At 44.5% G+C, this 20,180-nt stretch overlaps 1 protein-coding gene and 1 long non-coding RNA gene across 8 annotated transcripts in view; both read left to right on the top strand.

The window, feature by feature from the left end:
- LOC115150149 (band 4.1-like protein 3) overlaps window positions 1-20,180 on the top strand; it is a 94,322-nt gene extending 74,142 nt beyond the window's left edge. For 5 of the 7 annotated variants that reach the window (XM_029693146.1, XM_029693122.1, XM_029693141.1 and 2 more), the window contains 9 exons: window positions 552-656; window positions 3,887-4,801; window positions 7,235-7,354; window positions 10,386-10,544; window positions 12,749-12,868; window positions 13,118-13,204; window positions 15,659-15,739; window positions 18,126-18,239; window positions 19,889-20,180. In XM_029693146.1, coding sequence (XP_029549006.1) covers window positions 552-656; window positions 3,887-4,801; window positions 7,235-7,354; window positions 10,386-10,544; window positions 12,749-12,868; window positions 13,118-13,204; window positions 15,659-15,739; window positions 18,126-18,236 — 1,698 coding nt within the window. In that variant the 3' untranslated portion in view covers window positions 18,237-18,239; window positions 19,889-20,180. Of the gene's footprint in view, window positions 1-551; window positions 657-3,886; window positions 4,802-7,234; window positions 7,355-7,575; window positions 7,701-10,385; window positions 10,545-12,748; window positions 12,869-13,117; window positions 13,205-15,658; window positions 15,740-18,125; window positions 18,240-19,888 lie in introns of those variants that run through there. The other 2 variants (XM_029693156.1, XM_029693171.1) reach the window with 2 other exon arrangements.
- Window positions 7,708-9,778, top strand: LOC115150260 (uncharacterized). The gene is made up of 2 exons (XR_003867080.1): window positions 7,708-8,781; window positions 8,816-9,778. It is a non-coding gene; the product is annotated as an uncharacterized LOC115150260 (long non-coding RNA).

Below are 20,180 nucleotides of genomic sequence, written 5' to 3'. Positions count from 1 at the left end.
ACATATCACACACTCTGATCAAACACAATGAGTAAATATCACACACACTCTGATCAAACACGATGAGTAAATATCACACACTTTGATCAAACACAATGAGTAAATATCACACACACTGATCAAACACAATGAGTAAATATCACACACTCTGATCAAACACAATGAGTAAATATCACACACTCTGATCAAACACAATGAGTAAAAATCACACACTCTGATCAAACACAATGAGTAAATATCACACACTCTGATCAAACACAATGAGTAAATATCACACACACTCTGATCAAACACAATGAGTAAATATCACACACTCTCTGATCAAACACAATGAGTAAATATCACACACACTCTGATCAAACACAATGAGTAAATATCACACACTCTGATCAAACACAATGAGTAAATATCACACACTCTGTAATGAGTAATGGAGCCAGCAATAGGATGCAGACCACACACGCACGCACACCTCAAAACTACTTTCAATTCTAGTTCATTCATGCTGTTCGTTTGTTTCCCTTTTTGCTTTTTCTTTTCCATTCATGTAGAGCCAACAGGATGAGGGAGAGGATGAGAGGGAGAGAGCCATGGCTGCAGGCGGTAGCGTTGAGGAGGACATCAAGCACAGCCCTGTGGATACTAAGACTACTGTGGTAGGTAGCCAAGCTGTCACTACATACAAGTATCTGCTGGTGCAGGTATCTCTGTGTGATTAGAAAACCTTCATCTCTGCTGCTTGGCTAGATTACAGCCAGCTACGCCAATTAATTATTGACGAGTCTTACACATTTAACCTGTGATCCATTTGAGTGTGTAGGACTAGGTTCCTATCCAGCAAACCAACATTTAATTAGTTCTGTGACAGTTCCCAGAACATTCATTAGGCCACGGGCAAATGTTCTCTTTACCGAAGAACTGTCCAGTCGTGCTGATGATTATAGAATGTTTGTATAAAACGTTCCCCTGACGTTCCAAGAACGTTCCTAGAAAACATTTTGTTTGTTCTTTAAAGGTTCCTAGAATGTTTCTGGGAACCGTCTGGTGGGAACATTGTGGGGACATTTACTGGAAACATTACTGATTCATTGTGTTATTACATTACCTGGAAACCTAATGAGAACGTTTGGGGAATGTTCTGTGATGGTTGTTACAGATGTTGTGCACAACATTTTTGTGAATTTTAGGAGAACATTCCAAGAATATTTCATAAAAAAATTAAAATAAGAAAATAAATTGATTTTGTTTTAAAAAATGTGAATGTTTTTGGGATGTTATCATCCTAATGTTGGATAAAACCCTAACTATAAGTTAATGGGAATCTTAGCTAATATTTTGGGAATGTTCCCAGTTTGCTGGGTATGCTATTCATTGTCAGCAGTGGATGACAATGTGACTCATTTGACCCTGTACAATACCAGTCAACGTTTGCACACTCTTGGCATTCTCTCAACCAGCTTCATGAGGTAGTCACCTGGAATGCATTTTCAATTAACATGTGTGTCTTGTTAAAAGTTAATTTGTGGAATTTCTTTCCTTAATGCGTTTGAGCCAATCAGTTGTGTTGTGACAAGGTAGGGGTGGTATACAGAAGATATAGCCCTATTTGGTAAAAGACCAAGTCCATATTATGGCAAGAACTGCTCAAATAAGCAAAGAGAAACGTCAATCCATCATTACTTTAAGACATGGCAAGATCTTTGAGTTTCTTCAAGTGCAGTCGCAAAAAAACATCAAGCTCTATGATGAAACTGGCTCTCATGAGGACTGCCACAGGAAAGGAAGACCCAGAGTTACCTCTGCTGCAGAGGATACGTTCATTGGAGTTACCAGCCTCAGAAATTGCAGCCCAAATAAATGCTTCACAGATGCTTCACAGAGTTCAAGTAACAGACACATCGCAACATCAATTGTTCAGAGGAGACTGTGTGAATCAGGCCTTCATGGTTCAAATTGCTGCAAAGAAACCACAACTAAAGGACACCAATAAGAAGAAGAGACTTGTTTGGGCCAAGAAACAAGAGCAATGGACACTAGACTGGTGGAAATCTGTCTTTTGGTCTAATGAGTCAAAATTTTTGATTTTTGGTTCCAACCGCTGTGTCTTTGTGAGACGCAGAGTAGGTGAACGGATGATCTCCTCATGAGTTGTTCCCACTGTGAAGCATGGAGGAGGAGGTGTGATGGTGTGGGGGTGCTTTGCTGGTGACACTGTCAGTGATTTATTTAGAATTCAAGGCACACTTAACCAGCATGGCTGCCACAGCATTTTGCAGCGATACACCATCCTATCATTTGTTTTTCAACAGGACAATGACCCAACACACCTCCAGGCTGTGTAAGGGCTATTTGACCAAGAAGGAGAGTGATAGGGTGCTGTATCAGATTACCTGGCCTCCACAATCACCTGACCTGGTTTGGGATGAGTTGGACCGCAGAGTAACGAAAAAGCAGCCAACAAGTGCTCAGCATATGTGGAAACTCCTTCAAGACTGTTGTAAAAGCATTCCAGGTGACTACCTCATGAAGCTGGTTGAGAGAATGGTTGAGAGAATGCCAAGAGTGTGCAAAGCTGTCATCAAGGCAAAGGGTGGCTATTTTGAAGAATCTTTTTGTTTAACACTTTTTTGGCTACTACATGATTCCATATGTGTTATTTCATAGTTTGGATGTCTTCATTATTATTCTACAATGTAGAAAATAGTAAAAATAAAGAAAAACCCTTCAATGAGCTATACGGAGAGATCACTTTTAACAATACACTATTAACTAAGAACAGTGATACAATACATGACCAAAAGTATGTGGACACCTGCTCGTCGAACATCTCATTCTCAAATCATGGGCATTAATATGGAGTTTGTCCCCCCTTTGCTGCTATAACAGCCTCCATTCCTCTGGGAAAGCTTTCCACTAGATGTTGGAACATTGCTGCGGGGACTTGCTTCCATTCAGCCACAAGAGCATTAGTGAGGTCGGGCACCGATGTTAGGCGATTAGGCCTGGCTCACAGTTGGCGTTCCAATTCATCCCAAAGGTGTTCGATGGGGTTGTGGTCAGGGCTCTGTGCAGGACAGTCAAGTGCTTCCACATTGATCTCGACAAACCATTTCTGTATGGACCTCCCTTTGTGCATGGGGGGCATTGTCATGCTGAAACAGGAAAGGGCCTTCCCCAAACTGTTGCCACAGGTTTGGAAGCACAGAATCGTCTAAAATGTCATTGTATGCTGTAGTATTAAGATTTCCATTCTCTGTATCTAAAAGGCCTAGCCCGAACCATGAAAAACAGCCACAGACCATTATTCCTCCTCCACCAAACTCGACAGTTGGCACTATGCATTGGGGCAGGTAGCATTCTCCTGGCATCCGCCAAACCCAGATTAGTCCGTTGGACTGCCAGATGGTGAAGCATGATTCATCACCACTTCGCGGCAGAGCCGTTGCTGCTCCTAGACGTTTCCACTTCACAATAACAGCACTTACAGTTGACTGGGGCAGCTGTAGCAGTGCAGAAATTTGACAAACTGACTTATTGGAAAGGTGGCATCCTATGATGGTGCCGCTTTGAAAGTCACAGAGCTCTTCAGTAAGGCCATTCTACTGCCAATGTTTGTCTATGTAGATTGCATGACTGTGTGCTCGATTGTATACACCTGTCAGCAACGGGTGTGGCTGAAATAGTCGAATCCACTAATTTGAAAGGGTGTCCACATACTTTTGCATATATATTGTATATGTTGCTGTCTATGTTCATGCTGTCTATGATCTATGTTCCTTCAAGTCTAAAGTTGCTTCCTTATTTCTCTTCTTGGGACTGCCATTGGAAGTCCTACTCCCCCATTGAACTGGCTAACCCCCAGTCTTTGTATGTATCTTGTATGTAGGACTCTGACGGGTGGGTAATAGTAAGCAAAGTCCCTCCTAAGGTAGCCGAAAAGAGAAACATTGTCAACTATAAAGTTATGGCCGTCGATAACACTGTGGCTGAAGGAGCGCTCGGCGGCGCCAGTGGTGTCGTTGTCATCAAGGAGTTTGGCAAACCATACGAGAGCTTCAGCAGTGAACTAGCGTCCAAGACCGAGGAGATGGAGGAGAAGACCTACACCCTGGGCAAGTCCTACGACACCATGTCAGGCAAGATCGTCACCATGACGACGCATGCCAAAGATGGCGGGGAACCGGCCGTAGCCGCTCCGGCGGTGTTCGCCAGGGAGCTGAAGAGGGCGGCGGACCAATCCACCACCACTGTGAAGATCATCCCGGTGTCGACTGAGTACGAGATGCCAGTGTCGGTCCACTTGAGTCTCCCGCCCATAGAGGGAATGGGACCCCCAATGATCACCATCCAGGAGGCCAGGACCCCCTCTCCATCTGAGGGAATGGGACCCTCCATGATCACCATCCAGGAGGCCAGGACCCCCTCTCCATCTGAGGGAATGGGACCCTCCATGATCACCATCCAGAAGGCCAGGACCCCCTCTCCATCTGAGCCCAGCGACGGTGGCCTGGGCGCCATGCGGACCGTAGTGTCCATCCGCTCCAGCCAGGACATCAGTGATGCTGCGAGAGCAGACAGCAGGAAGCAGCTAAGGGAGACTTTTCTCTTGGGAGACAGGAGCACCACCCCTGTTGCGCCTCACACACCCCTCTCGCCACGGTCCCCAATGGCCAAGTCCCCAATGGCCAAGTCCCCAATGGCCAAGTCCCCCATGAAGATGCCCAAGCCTCAAATGGTCGATCTGCGTCTGAGCCCCAGCCCTGTGTCCTATCTATCCAGAACCCCATCGCCCTCCAAAGTGGTAGGATGATATGAAACCCCCCCAAATACCTGAAACCCCTTCTCCCTAACCCCCCACTTTATCCTCAGCTACTTCCCCTTCCCCCCTCTCCCTAAGCCCCCACTTTATCCTCAGCTACTTCCCCTTCCCCCCTCTCCCTAAGCCCCCACTTTATCCTCAAGCTACCGTAAATTCCGGACTATTAAGCGCACCTGAATATAAGCCGCACCCACTGAATTTTTAAAAAAGTATTATTTTGAACATAAATAAGCCGCACATGTCTATAAGCCGCAGGTGCCTACCGGTACATTGAAACAAATGAACTTTACATAGGCTTTAACGAAACACGGCTTGTAACAAAAATAAATAGGCTTTAACGAAACACAACTTGTAACAAAAATAAATAGGCTTTAACAAAACACGGCTTGTAACAAAAATAAATAGGCTTTAACGAAACACGGCTTGTAACAAAAAAAAAAAAATTAGCAGTAAACAGTAGCCTACCAAGAAAGTCATTGCTCCAGACCAAGCTCCCGTGCAGCAGCTCGATTTCCTTTTCCAACAGCCAGATCAATCGCCTTCAACTTGAAAGCTGCATCATATGCATTTCTCCGTGTCTTTGCCATGATGAGGGTGACAAAATGACTACCGTAATCAGAATGATGGGAAGTTTGAGAGCGCTCGATTTAAATCTAAACAGTAAACAAAAAAGTTGTTTGACCTTAACCCGTTCGGCAATTTCATTGGTCTAATGAAAGCTTCATGCCGCCAAAAAACTGAGCACGTCACAGAATGTGTTTTTTATTTTTTTTTATTTGAAAGCAGGAAAAATCCATATATTAGCCGCGTCATTGTTTAGGCCGCGAGGTTCAAAGCGTGGGAAAAAAGTAGCGGCTTATAGTCCGGAAATTACGGTACTTCCCCCCTCTTCCTAACTCCCCACTTTATCCTCAAGCTACCCCCCCCTCCCTAACCCCCCACTTTATCCTCAAGCTACTTCCCCTTCCCCCCCTCCCTAACCCCCCACTTTATCCTCAAGTGACTTCCTCTCCCCCCCTCTCCCTAACCCCCCACTTTATCCTCAAGTTACTTCCTCTCCCCCCCTCTCCCTAACCCCCCACTTTATCCTCAAGCTACTTCCCCTTCCCCCCTCTCCCTAACCCCCCACTTTATCCTCAAGTTACTTCCTCTCCCCCCTCTCCCTAACCCCCCACTTTATCCTCAAGTTACTCCCCCCCCTCTCCCTAACCCCCCACTTTATCCTCAAGTTACTTCCCCTTCCCCCCTCTCCCTAACCCCCCACTTTATCCTCAAGTTACTTCCTCTCCCCCCCTCTCCCTAACCCCCACTTTTTCCTCAAGTTACTTCCTCTCCCCCCTCTCCCTAACCCCCCACTTTATCCTCAAGATACTCCCCCCCCCCCCCCAACCCCCCACTTTATCCTCAAGCTACTTCCGCCCCAGCCTGTTTGGTCGTCTTATCCACTGCAACAAGGCTGGACCCTGCGCTGTTTTGCACTCGACTGAATGTTCATGGGAATTGCATGGGAGTCTGTTTTTTCTTTTTATAGTTTGCTCTGTTTAGTTGATCCCTTTGCCACTGTATTTGGTGTCATTTGTTCACTGCTTGCCTTAGCCAAACTTGCTGCTCCATGGGTACTGGCATTTGTTTACCTCTTTCATTTCGATTTGTACATGAAAATCGTGTTTTGTTTTAAGCTGGTCCCCATGCTGCTAGCCACACCAAATGAATGCTTTCCACTTTGGCTTATGGTACGGTATACTATGGTTGGTATGCCACTGATTGCTTCAGCCCTGCCACTTTTACTTTGACTTCCCTGGGTTTGCGCTCTCTGACCTCTCTGCAGCTTGATCTGACATGATGATATTGGCCCTATTCATAAGAGGAGACCCTCCGACACACAAGACACAAGACACTCTTGTCTGTCTCACCTATTGCCTTTGTGACTGACATTCTCAAGAGAAAAACAACTCGAGTTCAGTGATTGACATGTCACAGGAAGGTGTTTCTACCCATGTGCTCTGTAAAAGAAATGCATTGCTCCGAGTTGCATATTATAGCATAAAAACTGAATTAAAATAGTTGGAAACCAATTTGATAAAACCTTTGTAATTCTTGCATTGTCTTATAGAAGGAAATCAATCTAGGTTGTGATTGACATAATTATTTTTTGAATACTTTAGAATAAAATTTGACAAACCCAATTTTCTCAAACCCAATCTTCTAAGTTTACCTTTCTTAGCGATCAATCATCACCTCAATGCTCTTATGAATAATCCCGTCCAACCCCTCATCCCCTGAGCTTGTGTCAGGGCATTGTGTGAAAGACCTGTCTCTTTGTCTCTCCTCTTCTGTACGTACAGTATCTAACTGTGTGTGTGTCTCTCTCTTCTACTCCTTTTGTGTTGACTCTCCCCATCTCTGTCTGCTCAGCCAAAGCCGACCTTTGAGGAGATGTCCCCGGAGCTCACCGCTCTCTTACAGTCGGCCAGAGATCAGACCAGCACGCGGGTCTGGACTGCTTCGCCTGCCTTTAGTCAGACCGTGTTTAAGGTGGCCTCTTATACCATATAGATAATATACAACTCAACAAACGTGACGACAGCAGTTGTAGTGCATGCATATTTTTTAAATGATTTTTTAACCTTTTATACAGGTGATTCTCATTGAGATAACATCTCTTTTGCAAAAGACCTGTTCAGTATCTTTACTGTTTGTCACTGATGTGTTTGTTCTTGTTGTTGAGGAAATGAAGCCACTGTGTTGTCTGTCAGGATTTTCTGTCCCCTGTCCATCCGTCCGTCCTGCCGGCCATTGAAACAGTGGACAGGTTTATGAGGAGGAATGGTTTGTCTTGACAGAGGCACCACATGGTCCTGGGGCCTTATTGAGTAGGAATGTGAGAGCGTTACCCACTTGGCATATTTGATTTTGCAACTCTACTCCACCTTTAGGTCATTTTGATACCTGAAAGTATCAAAGCAATCATCCAATGGACAGCATGTTAAATGATTTAAACATGCATTCAGAAAGATCAGTACTAACATATGAAGTAACCCTTCCCTACTGTATGGAAGCAGATTCTAGGTTATCCACCCACTCTGCCCAGAGTGGCTGAAAACTTTCTTTGGTGATGAAATTTCACTTCCTTATGATCTAAAATACATTTTTACCAAAAGACAAATATAATTATTCACGTTCTAAATCGTTCAGTGTGGACTTTTCCTCTAACATCCAATAATAAGCACCAAGATCTGTTGACATAGAGGTGCAGGTTTCTTATAACAACTGTTGACATAGAGGTGCAGGTTTCTTATAACAACTGTTGACATAGAGGTGCAGGTTTCTTATAACAACTGTTGACATAGAGGTGCAGGTTTCTTATAACAACTGTTGACATAGAGGTGCAGATTTATTATAACAACTGTTGACATAGAGGTGCAGGTTTCTTCTAACAACTGTTGACATAGAGGTGCAGGTTTCTTCTAACAACTGTTGACATAGAGGTGCAGGTTTCTTATAATAACTGTTGACATAGAGGTGCAGGTTTCTTATAACAACTGTTGACATAGAGGTGCAGGTTTCTTATAACAACTGTTGACATAGAGGTGCAGGTTACTTATAACAACTGTTGACATAGAGGTGCAGGTTTCTTATAACAACTGTTGACATTGAGGTGCAGGTTTCTTATAACAACTGTTGACAAAGAGGTGCAGGTTTCTTATAACAACTGTTGACATAGAGGTGCAGGTTTCTTATAACAACTGTTGACATAGAGGTGCAGGTTTCTTATAACAACTGTTGACATAGAGGTGCAGGTTTCTTAACAACTGTTGACATAGAGGTGCAGGTTTCTTATAACAACTGTTGACATAGAGGTCCAGGTTTCTTATAACAACTGTTGACATAGAGGTGCAGGTTTCTTATAACAACTGTTGACATAGAGGTGCAGGTTTCTTATAACAACTGTTGACATAGAGGTGCAGATATATTATAACAACTGTTGACATAGAGGTGCAGGTTTCTTATAACAACTGTTGACATAGAGGTGCAGGTTACTTATAACAACTGTTGACATAGAGGTGCAGGTTTCTTATAACAACTGTTGACATAGAGGTGCAGGTTTCTTATAACAACTGTTGACATAGAGGTGCAGGTTACTTATAACAACTGTTGACATAGAGGTGCAGGTTTCTTAACAACTGTTGACATGGAGGTGCAGGTTTCTTATAACAACTGTTGACATAGAGGTGCAGGTTTCTTATAACAACTGTTGACAAAGAGGTGCAGGTTTCTTATAACAACTGTTGACATAGAGGTGCAGGTTTCTTATAACAACTGTTGACATAGAGGTGCAGGTTTCTTATAACAACTGTTGACATAGAGGTGCAGGTTTCTTAACAACTGTTGACATAGAGGTGCAGGTTTCTTATAACAACTGTTGACATAGAGGTCCAGGTTTCTTATAACAACTGTTGACATAGAGGTGCAGGTTTCTTATAACAACTGTTGACATAGAGGTGCAGGTTTCTTATAACAACTGTTGACATAGAGGTGCAGATATATTATAACAACTGTTGACATAGAGGTGCAGGTTTCTTATAACAACTGTTGACATAGAGGTGCAGGTTACTTATAACAACTGTTGACATAGAGGTGCAGGTTTCTTATAACAACTGTTGACATAGAGGTGCAGGTTTCTTATAACAACTGTTGACATAGAGGTGCAGGTTACTTATAACAACTGTTGACATAGAGGTGCAGGTTTCTTAACAACTGTTGACATAGAGGTGCAGGTTTCTTATAACAACTGTTGACATAGAGGTGCAGGTTTCTTATAACAACTGTTGACATAGAGGTGCAGGTTTCTTATAACAACTGTTGCGGATTTTATATCTTGTGGTCGTCTTCAAAGTTGTTTCCGAGGGTCGCAAAAAAAGATAAATTAGCATGACACGAGCTGAATTAAATCTAAAAGGATTTGAAAACGAAAGCTTGGTATACACTCAGTGCTCCGTTGAAATTTATAGAGATAAGCTTGTTTTTGTGAGAAATCTTCTAATAATAACAGGAATTTCGAATTAAAATAAAGTGTATACTAAAATATGAAAATACTACATGTCATGTCTCAAAATCAATATCTCTATCTTACCTCTATATTGTTTTATGTCCTGCGGATTTGAGAAGAAAGATGACCAGTTCAAAGGGAGAGTGAGCCTGTCAGGTAGCCAATAGCCTTCATTCTTGCACGGCATCCAGCCTAGCTGACACAATGCAGTTTTCCTGATTTCTGACCAGTTTTTTCCCTCTGGTCTCCCTAATCTTAGCCATCTAACAACGGTAAAAACTCCAATAACTTTTGTATGGATTATGATAGAGACATGAGGTTTGGACCATTGGTTTTTCTTAGAGGACTATCTACACAATTAACATGAGTTTACTCATTGGTCAAAATATGTTTTTTTGATTGGACACCCTACAGATCCATGCTATTTTTTCACCTGCTTCCATACTACTGTAGATTCAATCCATATTGAAGGTTCAAGAAGACTGTTGGTGATGTCTTGTTTGTTTCCTTTGCTAGACAACAGAGAAGGGGGAGCGGATCGTGCTGCAGACAGAGGTGGTATCATCCCAACAAGAAAAAGACCAGGATCAGCCTGAGCTGAAGTCGGCACAGCCAGAACAGCCTGACAACCAGCCTGACAACATGGAGAACCAGGCAGAGCATCAGTCTGAGCAGGTAGAGACAGACTCACTGGAAGGGATAGAGGACGATAGGCCTCAGTCCGCGCTGGGGTTTACAGGGCTGAGCATGCATGATGACCACTCTGACGACTCAGACACGCCAAGCGAGGCAAGTGTCACTAGTGACGCCGCTAGCGTATTCTCAGCGGGGCCGGCCCTGACTGCTGCAGCCAAGGCCGCTGTGGACAAGGCTATAGGGGCGGCGGTGAAGCAGGCGGAGGCCGAGGAGAAAACTCCAGCCCCAGGCTCGGGTGGAAGCCTAGGCCTTGGGCTGGACAGTCAGTCAGAGGGAGAGGAGTCAGCAGGGTCAGTCTCAGAGGAGGAAGCGGAGAAGGAAAACAGCCAAGTCTGGAGAGGGTGCTTCGTGCCCCCCTCCCCCGTGCACCCCTCTCCTATTGGAGCGTCCTGGCAGAGTCTCAGTGGGGAGGTAGCTGCTGCAAGGGCTCACTCGGAGGTAACACCCCCAAAATGTTCCCTAGTTGCCCCATTGACCTGTAGTACCTCTCCATAAGTGCCCCCCTAAACTATCCTTAACTGTCCTTCCCACTTGCCTCGATAGCACTGGAAAAGCTACCCCCGTCTCATATTCCTTTTGCCCATGCTATTTAGAAAGTGCTCAATCTATTACAGTCATGCCTTCCCATTTCCCTGTAATATCACTGGAAAGATTCTCCCAATCTTAGCCTCCCATTAGCTAGTAGTGCCAATGAGCTGGAAGCATGTAATTTATCCCAATCTTAGCCGTATTACCACAGAATCAGCTACCCAACTCCACCAGTCCTGACCCTCCTCTTTGCCAATAGTAGCAGTCAGCCAGCCTGTGCTGCTGTGTGTGCAGTGATGTGCAGGTGGGAGACTGTCCTGTTCCTGGTTCCCTGTCCCTGTTTCTTCCCACTGGGCTTTCTATTGGAAAGCATTACCATGGCCAGGCAGGCTGTACATACTGTAAGCTACTGTATCTATCAGCCAGGGAGGTATTGAAAACTGTTGAAAATTGCATAGAGGGACTTCTTGCGTGTGTGATTGTGTGATTGTGTGATTGTGTGTATGCAGCCCTGTGTTTGTTCTTACAGCGCCACAATAAAGGCTATAATATTTTCGAGCTGCCCGTATACACACAGTATCACAGTGGAAACGGTTTATTTCTTCCTGTTGTTGCTTTATTTCCCTAATGTATCTTAAAACATGAAGAACACCTTCCTAATATTCAGTGGCCTGAAGGCTTAAAGATCCTTCTTTTACCTGTCTCCTCCACCACCTACACTGATTGAAGTGGATTTAACAAGTGACATCAATAAGGGATCATAACTTTCACCTGGATTCACCTGGTCAGTCTATGTCATGGACAGAGCTGGTGTTCTTAATGTTATACTCAGTGTAGATTACCTTTGTGGCAATCATGAGCAGCAATGAATTACAATGTTTTCTGGACACACGTCTATGAGAAGCACAGATTGAATAGATAGCGGTCTGTTGCAGGGTTATTGTCTAACGGTCCACAAATGTTTTCAATTATGTGGACCGTTTCAGTTTAGAAATACAATCCTGCCAGGTAGACCCATTTGGCTTTCTCCTAAATGAATGAATATGCTTCCACAATCCCACATAAGACTTACTCTGTGGTGAACTGTGATGAATTCTTAGTGAATGGTCCAGGATGCTGCACTAAGTTCGTAACCCCTTTCATCATAAATAAAAAAAAAACTATTTATTTTATAACAACACCTCTGCTATTTGCTTTTGGGATTTTATGTTATCATTTTTTGATTTGATTCATTTTGATAATTTTATAGATCTTCTATCAGAGAGAGGATGGTCCTCATGAACAGCCAGTCCTTCAGTACTTTCCCTTCCCTTTTTCTAGGACCTTTCAATTCATTCATGAACTGCTTGTGTGTCCTGTAGACAGAAGGTGACAATGTCATTGTGTGTGAGCATGAATAAATATAAGGGTGAAATCTTATTTTCTGCACCCTTTTCATTTCTCTCTATCCCTCTCTCTCTCTCTCTCTATCCTTTTCTCTCTCTCTATCCCTCTCTCTCCCCCTTTCTTCATCCCTCTCTTTATTTCTCTCTCTCTCCCTCTCTCTCTCTCTCTATCCCTCCCTCTCTCGCTCTGTCTCTATCCCTCTTGCTCCCTCTCTCTATCCCTCTCCCTCTATTTCTCTCACTCTATCCCTCTCTCTCTCTCTCTCTCAGTTGTCTGTGCTCGAGGCTCCAGAGGTCCTGACCTTCAACAGGGCAGACATGGTGTATGTGACCCAGGAGGTCCCTGTAATACACACGGAAATGAAAACTGTCACATACCAGTCACTAGAGGTAAAGGGCCTCTCGTCAGACTTATGTCTCATGCTCTATTCTGGATATTCTCATATACTCCAATGTGTATATTTTTGACCTGGGTAGTGTTCATTAGGGCAAACAATGGAAAATGTTGTAAAACTCTAATTGCAACAAAAAACGTCCAAGTGGTTCCTCCTTGTTTCAGTCCATTTTACAACGTTTGGTGCCTAAGGAATCTGTTCTTCCATCCAGTTGAGAGGATGAATTGTGTCTGTGTTGTTCCAGGCTGACGCTGATCCCGAGGTGTTGATGAGCGCCCAGACCATCACCTCAGACACCACCAGCACCACCACAACCACACATATCACCAAGGTAGATACTACCACACCTCCACTACCACACCAACACTACCTGACCTACACTACCTAACCTACACTACCTGACCTCCACTACCTGACCTACACTACCTGACCTCCACTACCTGACCTACACTACCTGACCTACACTACCTGACCTACACTTCCTGACCTCCACTACCTGACCTCCACTACGTTCACCTACACTACCTGACCTCCACTACCTGACCTCCACTACCTGACCTCCACTACCTGACCTACACTACCTGACCTCCACTACGTTCACCTCCACTACCTGACCTCCACTACCTGACCTACACTACCTGACCTACACTACCTGACCTACACTACCTGACCTCCACTACCTGACCTACACTACCTGACCTACACTACCTGACCTACACTACCTGACCTCCACTACCTGACCTACACTACCTGACCTACACTACCTGACCTACACTACCTGACCTACACTACCTGACCTCCACTACCTGACCTCCACTACCTGACCTCCACTACCTGACCTCCACTACGTTCACCTCCACTACCTGACCTCCACTACCTGACCTCCACTACCTGACCTCCACTACCTGACCTCCACTACCTGACCTCCACTACGTTCACCTCCACTACCTGACCTCCACTACGTTCACCTACACTACCTGACCTACACTACCTGACCTACACTACCTGATCTCCACTACGTTCACCTCCACTACCTGACCTCCACTACGTTCACCTACACTACCTGACCTCCACTACCTGACCTCCACTACCTGACCTACACTACCTGACCTCCACTACGTTCACCTACACTACCGGACCTACACTACCTGACCTACACTACCTGACCTACACTACCTGACCTACACTACCTGACCTCCACTACCTGACCTCCACTACGTTCACCTCCACTACGTTCACCTCCACTACCTGACCTACACTACCTGACCTCCACTACGTTCACCTCCACTACGTTCACCTCCACTACCTGACCTACACTACCTGACCTACACTACCTGATCTCCACTACGTTCACCTCCACTACCTGACCTCCACTACGTTCACCTCAGCTCCATGAGTCCCTCTTGTGTCCCTTTGATATTTGAAGTTGAAATTGTTCACCAATTGTAACGAGTTCGCTGAGAGTCGGGAAGCAAGTTCAGGGTGTGAGTGTTTTAATAAATAAACAAAACAATAAACATGAAAACTGAGTCAATAACACCTGAGGAAAGAACCAAGGGGAGAGACAGATATAGGGAAGATAATCAAGGAGGTGATGGAGTCCAGGTGAGTGTCATGAGGCGCTGGTGTGCGAGACGATGGTGACAGGTGTGCAGGATAATCAGCAGCCTGATGACCTAGAGGTTAGAGAGGGAGGATAATCAGCAGCCTGATGACCTAGAGGCTGGAGAGGGAGGATAATCAGCAGCCTGATGACCTAGAGGTCAGAGAGGGAGTATAATCAGCAGCCTGATGACCTAGAGGTCAGAGAGGGAGGATAATCAGCAGTCTGATGACCTAGAGGTCAGAGAGGGAGTATAATCAGCAGCCTGATGACCTAGAGGTCAGAGAGGGAGGATAATCAGCAGCCTGATGACCTAGAGGCCTAGAGGGAGTATACATGACACCAATATTGCATTTTAAAAGCCTGATATATTAAATAAAGTGCCCTTTAACATAGACCGCATGGACAAATAAATAAATCCGATTTTTTATATTAATAAAGACTTGCTATAGTGCCAAAATCCAGCATTTTGACATGTCCCTCCGTGCACCCTCTGTGACTTTTAGGAAGATTTTAACCCACTTAAACTCCAAAACTTCTCCAAGTTTTCACCATCATTGTAAAGCCCAAGTTATTATTTATTTCATGTGATTATTGATTCATTTACGTCTGTCCCTCATTTTAAGGTCAACCCTGTTACATGAACTTAACTCGTTTTAATAAGATGAAACTATTCCTTTAAAAAAAAGTATTAAAAAAATTCTAAAGAAACCTTGAACATCTAATAGTCAAACCATAGTGTAAAAGCAGGTAAGCTGGTTCTACTCCTTTTGGCCATTTTCTGGTGTTTTGTGTTGGAAAACAAAGCAGTTTGAGCATTAGACTTCAACCCTGTTACCAATACTGCAGTCCGTTTGTTTTTTGTTTTTTAATGATTAAATTGAACATGTTATCTTTATGACAGATTGTTAAAATTAAAATTCACCAAGTTCCACTACCCAAAGGGGACTAGTTTCGTGGAACGACCCAGTGTCATGGGTAGCATACTGTATGAGTGAATAGGGCGGGTTATGGATTCCACTGGTTTGTTAGTGGTGCATATAATTTCACTATTAATTAGGTGGTCCCACTGGCTCAGTTGGTTTCAAGCTTGGTGCTTCCAATACTACAGCTGGGGGTTCCTTTAGGCTTAGTTGTTCCATGTCTGAAATGTACCTCAAATTCAATTCCATTTTTTTCCAGACTGTGAAAGGAGGCATCTCGGAAACCAGGATCGAGAAGAGAATCGTAATCTCGGGTGATGCAGACATTGACCATGACGAGGTAATAAGATATACTGTTCCTTCACTCTTACACTGTGTGTCCTCTAGCATGCATCCTAAGTATCCTTACAGCTACTAAATAGGTTTAGCTATTTTAACAAGACGATTGGTAAGTGGAGACATTGCTGATGTGACGATATTCCGTCCCCTACCCAACGAACCAACTGGTGGCAAAGACATCATTATGCCGTCTGTTATGATGTCATGGAACAGCTGTATACTGGTTGTAACAAGTTTTGTTATCGTCTTTTTGGTAACCAGAAAAATACGTCTTTATCTGGTTGTAATCTGACCAGATAACAATATAAAGTATTTTCATGACGTTTTAAAGTCGTTGTTCACACACACACACACATTGATGGAGGTCTTCACACACACATAGTGACGGAGGTGTTCACACACACAGTGACGGAGGTCTTCACACACACAGTGACGGAGGTGTTCACACACACAGTGACGGAGGTCTTCACACACACAGTGACGGAAGTGTTCACAACCACACAGTGACGGAGGTCTTCACACACACAGTGACGGAGGTCTTCACACACACAGTGACGGAGGTGTTCACACACAGTGACGGAGGTGTTCACACAGTGACGGAGGTGTTCACACACACAGTGACGGAGGTCTTCACACACACAGTGACGGAGGTGTTCACACACACAGTGACGGAGGTGTTCACACACACAGTGACGGAGGTGTTCACACACACAGTGACGGAGGTGTTCACAACCACACAGTGACGGAGGTGTTCACAACCACACAGTGACGGAGGTGTTCACACACACAGTGACGGAGGTGTTCACACACAGTGACGGAGGTGTTCACACACACAGTGACGGAGGTGTTCACACACACAGTGACGGAGGTGTTCACACACACAGTGACGGAGGTCTTCACACACACAGTGACGGAGGTGTTCACACACACAGTGACGGAGGTGTTCACACACACAGTGACGGAGGTGTTCACACACACAGTGACGGAGGTGTTCACACACACACAGTGACGGAGGTGTTCACACACACAGTGACGGAGGTGTTCACACACACAGTGACGGAGGTGTTCACACACACAGTGACGGAGGTGTTCACACACACACAGTGACGGAGGTGTTCACACACACACAGTGACGGAGGTGTTCACACACACACAGTGACGGAGGTGTTCACACACACAGTGACGGAGGTGTTCACACACACAGTGACGGAGGTGTTCACACACAGTGACGGAGGTGTTAACACACAGTGACGGAGGTGTTCACACACACAGTGACGGAGGTGTTCACACACACACAGTGACCGAGGTGTTCACACGCACACAGTGACGGAGGTGTTCACACACACAGTGACGGAGGTGTTCACACACAGTGACGGAGGTGTTCACACACACAGTGACGGAGGTGTTCACACACACAGTGACGGAGGTGTTCACACACACAGTGACGGAGGTGTTCACACACAGTGACGGAGGTGTTCACACACACAGTGACGGAGGTGTTCACACACACAGTGACGGAGGTGTTCACACACAGTGACGGAGGTGTTCACACACACAGTGACGGAGGTGTTCACACACACAGTGACGGAGGTGTTCACAACCACATTGTGACGGAGGTATACCCAACCACATTGTGAAGGAGGTATACCCAACCACATTGTGAAGGAGGTATACCCAACCACATTGTGAAGGAGGTATACCCAACCACATTGTGAAGAAGGTATACCCAACCACATTGTGAAGGAGGTATACCCAACCACACTGTGAAGGAGGTATTACCCAACCACATTGTGAAGGTATACCCAACCACATTGTGAAGGAGGTATACCCAACCACATTGTGAAGGAGGTATTACCCAACCACATTGTGAAGAAGGTATACCCAACCACATTGTGAAGGAGGTATACCCAACCACATTGTGAAGAAGGTATACCCAACCACACTGTGAAGGAGGTATACCCAACCACACTGTGAAGGAGGTATTACCCAACCACATTGTGAAGAAGGTATACCCAACCACATTGTGAAGGAGGTATACCCAACCACATTGTGAAGGAGGTATACCCAACCACACTGTGAAGGAGGTATACCCAACCACACTGTGAAGGAGGTATACCCAACCACACTGTGAAGGAGGTATACCCAACCACATTGTGAAGGAGGTATACCCAACCACATTGTGAAGGAGGTATACCCAACCACATTGTGAAGAAGGTATACCCAACCACATTGTGAAGAAGGTATACCCAACCACATTGTGAAGGAGGTATACCCAACCACACTGTGACTAGTCCAAACCTTGCCCTTGTGACTCTGATCATGCCCATTCCACCTTCCTCTCTGTTTCCCTCCATGGGGTGTTTGGCATATTGTCTGTCTGTCTGTAGGCCTTGGCTCAGGCCATAAAGGAGGCCAAAAAGCAGCACCCTGACATGTCAGTGACCAAAGTAGTGGTCCACAAAGAGACTGAAATCACGCCCGAGGAGGGCGAAGAGTGACAGGTAAGGGGACCACGTCGGTCGGTCTGTGACGGCTGGGTCTGGCTGGCAGGACACTGACAAGTAACCCCCTCCATTTCCTCCACATCCATCTTCTGCTTCTTGTGCTGTCTACAGTCACCGGCTTCCTCATAGGGCTGCTCGATGCTCAGCTTGCTGTACTAACCTGGGCTGCTTTCAGCTTTCCACAGTCCTCTCCCTCTCCACAGTCAACTATAGTATCATGATTCCTTCTGTGTGGATGGAGTCTCTCTGTCATATATATATACATACTGTATGGAGTCTCTCTCTCTCTATATATATATATATATATATATATATATATATATATATATATATATATATATATATATATATACTGTATGGCGTCTCTATATATTTACTGTATGGAGTCTATATTTACTGTATGGAGTCTCTCTATATACTGTATGGAGTCTCTCTATATACTGTATGGAGTCTCTCTATATATACTGTATGGAGTCTCAATATTTACTGTATGGAGTGTCTATATATATATATATATATATATATATATATATATATATACACATTGTATGGAGTCTCTATATATTTACTGTATGGAGTCTCTCTATATACTGTATGGAGTCTCTCTATATATACTGTATGGAGTCTCTATATAGCCTTCCATGACTGGCTTCTGTGCCTGTGATGGCTGCTCTGGAAATGTGATTGGTGCTAATGTTTGCATTTTCTTTCAGCTTCTCATACCATTATTGACAATAAGCAATTCAAACGTTGTGTGTTTGCAATTTATTTTTTACTGTCTTGTCTAAATTTCAAGTTGGGTTTTGATTGTTGTCCATATAATTCTCTCTGTTATCTCTGGTTGTGTTCAGAGGGTACTGGTTTTCATACTGCCAGTTTGTCTCATTCCTATCAAATGAGGGGTTACTTGATGAGTGTGTTGAACTACATTCTATCATTATTCACCCTCTTTCTGGTTATTATGGTTAAATGCTCAGGAGAGACACCAGTTTACATTTCTTATTGTCAAAGTTTCCGTATGCTGTAGTAGAGACATATTGCTTGGCAGGGGCTGTCTAGTCTATTAACCCTTTAAAATAAATGGTCATGTCTTAGCATGCAGCTTGTATGAATCTGTGTCTGATAAGTGTTGGTTTAGATGGAAAAGGTTTCTTCTGCTGATAACAAACAAACCATTGACTGCCATTCACACGACCTCTGGCATTCACACGACCTCTGGCATTCACACGACCTCTGATATTCACACGACCTCTGCCATTCACACGACCTCTGATATTCACACGACCTCTGGCATTCACATGACCTCTGGCATTCACACGACCTCTGGCATTCACACGACCTCTGGCATTCACACGACCTCTGATATTCACACGACCTCTGATATTCACACGACCTCTGGCATTCACACGACCTCTGGCATTCACACGACCTCTGATATTCACACGACCTCTGGCATTCACACGACCTCTGGCATTCACACGACCTCTCTCATGCTATTCTTCTTATCTTCAATCATAACAGCTGCAATAACAGAAAACATTTCCTTTTTTCCATCCTTCTGAAAAAGATGTACCTTGAATAAGAATGGGAGCGTTCATCTGTTTCATCTAAGCACGTACTCTATAACGATACTCTCTCTATTTCAGGAGTGACGGGTCACCGGGTTCACCAACGTTTCGGGAGCATTCTGTTAATGTTACTTCACGCTGTTCAGAGTACGGGACGCAAGCAGGATAGTGGCGTTGCCAACAGACAGCACCACTGTAGCAGACACTAATACTGCATCCGAACACTACTGAATTAACCTCATCCACCCAAACTCCCTCACTCACTCACCATCACTACTGGCAAACACAGACCTCCAAAGCTACCTTCATAGGAACATGTATATTGCATGAAAAGGGAACAATTCTGCATTTTTGTAAAAGAAAAAAAAAA

Source organism: Salmo trutta, chromosome 2, assembly GCF_901001165.1.
Source record: "Salmo trutta chromosome 2, fSalTru1.1, whole genome shotgun sequence".
Lineage (NCBI taxonomy): Eukaryota > Metazoa > Chordata > Actinopteri > Salmoniformes > Salmonidae > Salmo > Salmo trutta.
This window is presented reverse-complemented; position numbering and strand designations above follow the sequence as displayed.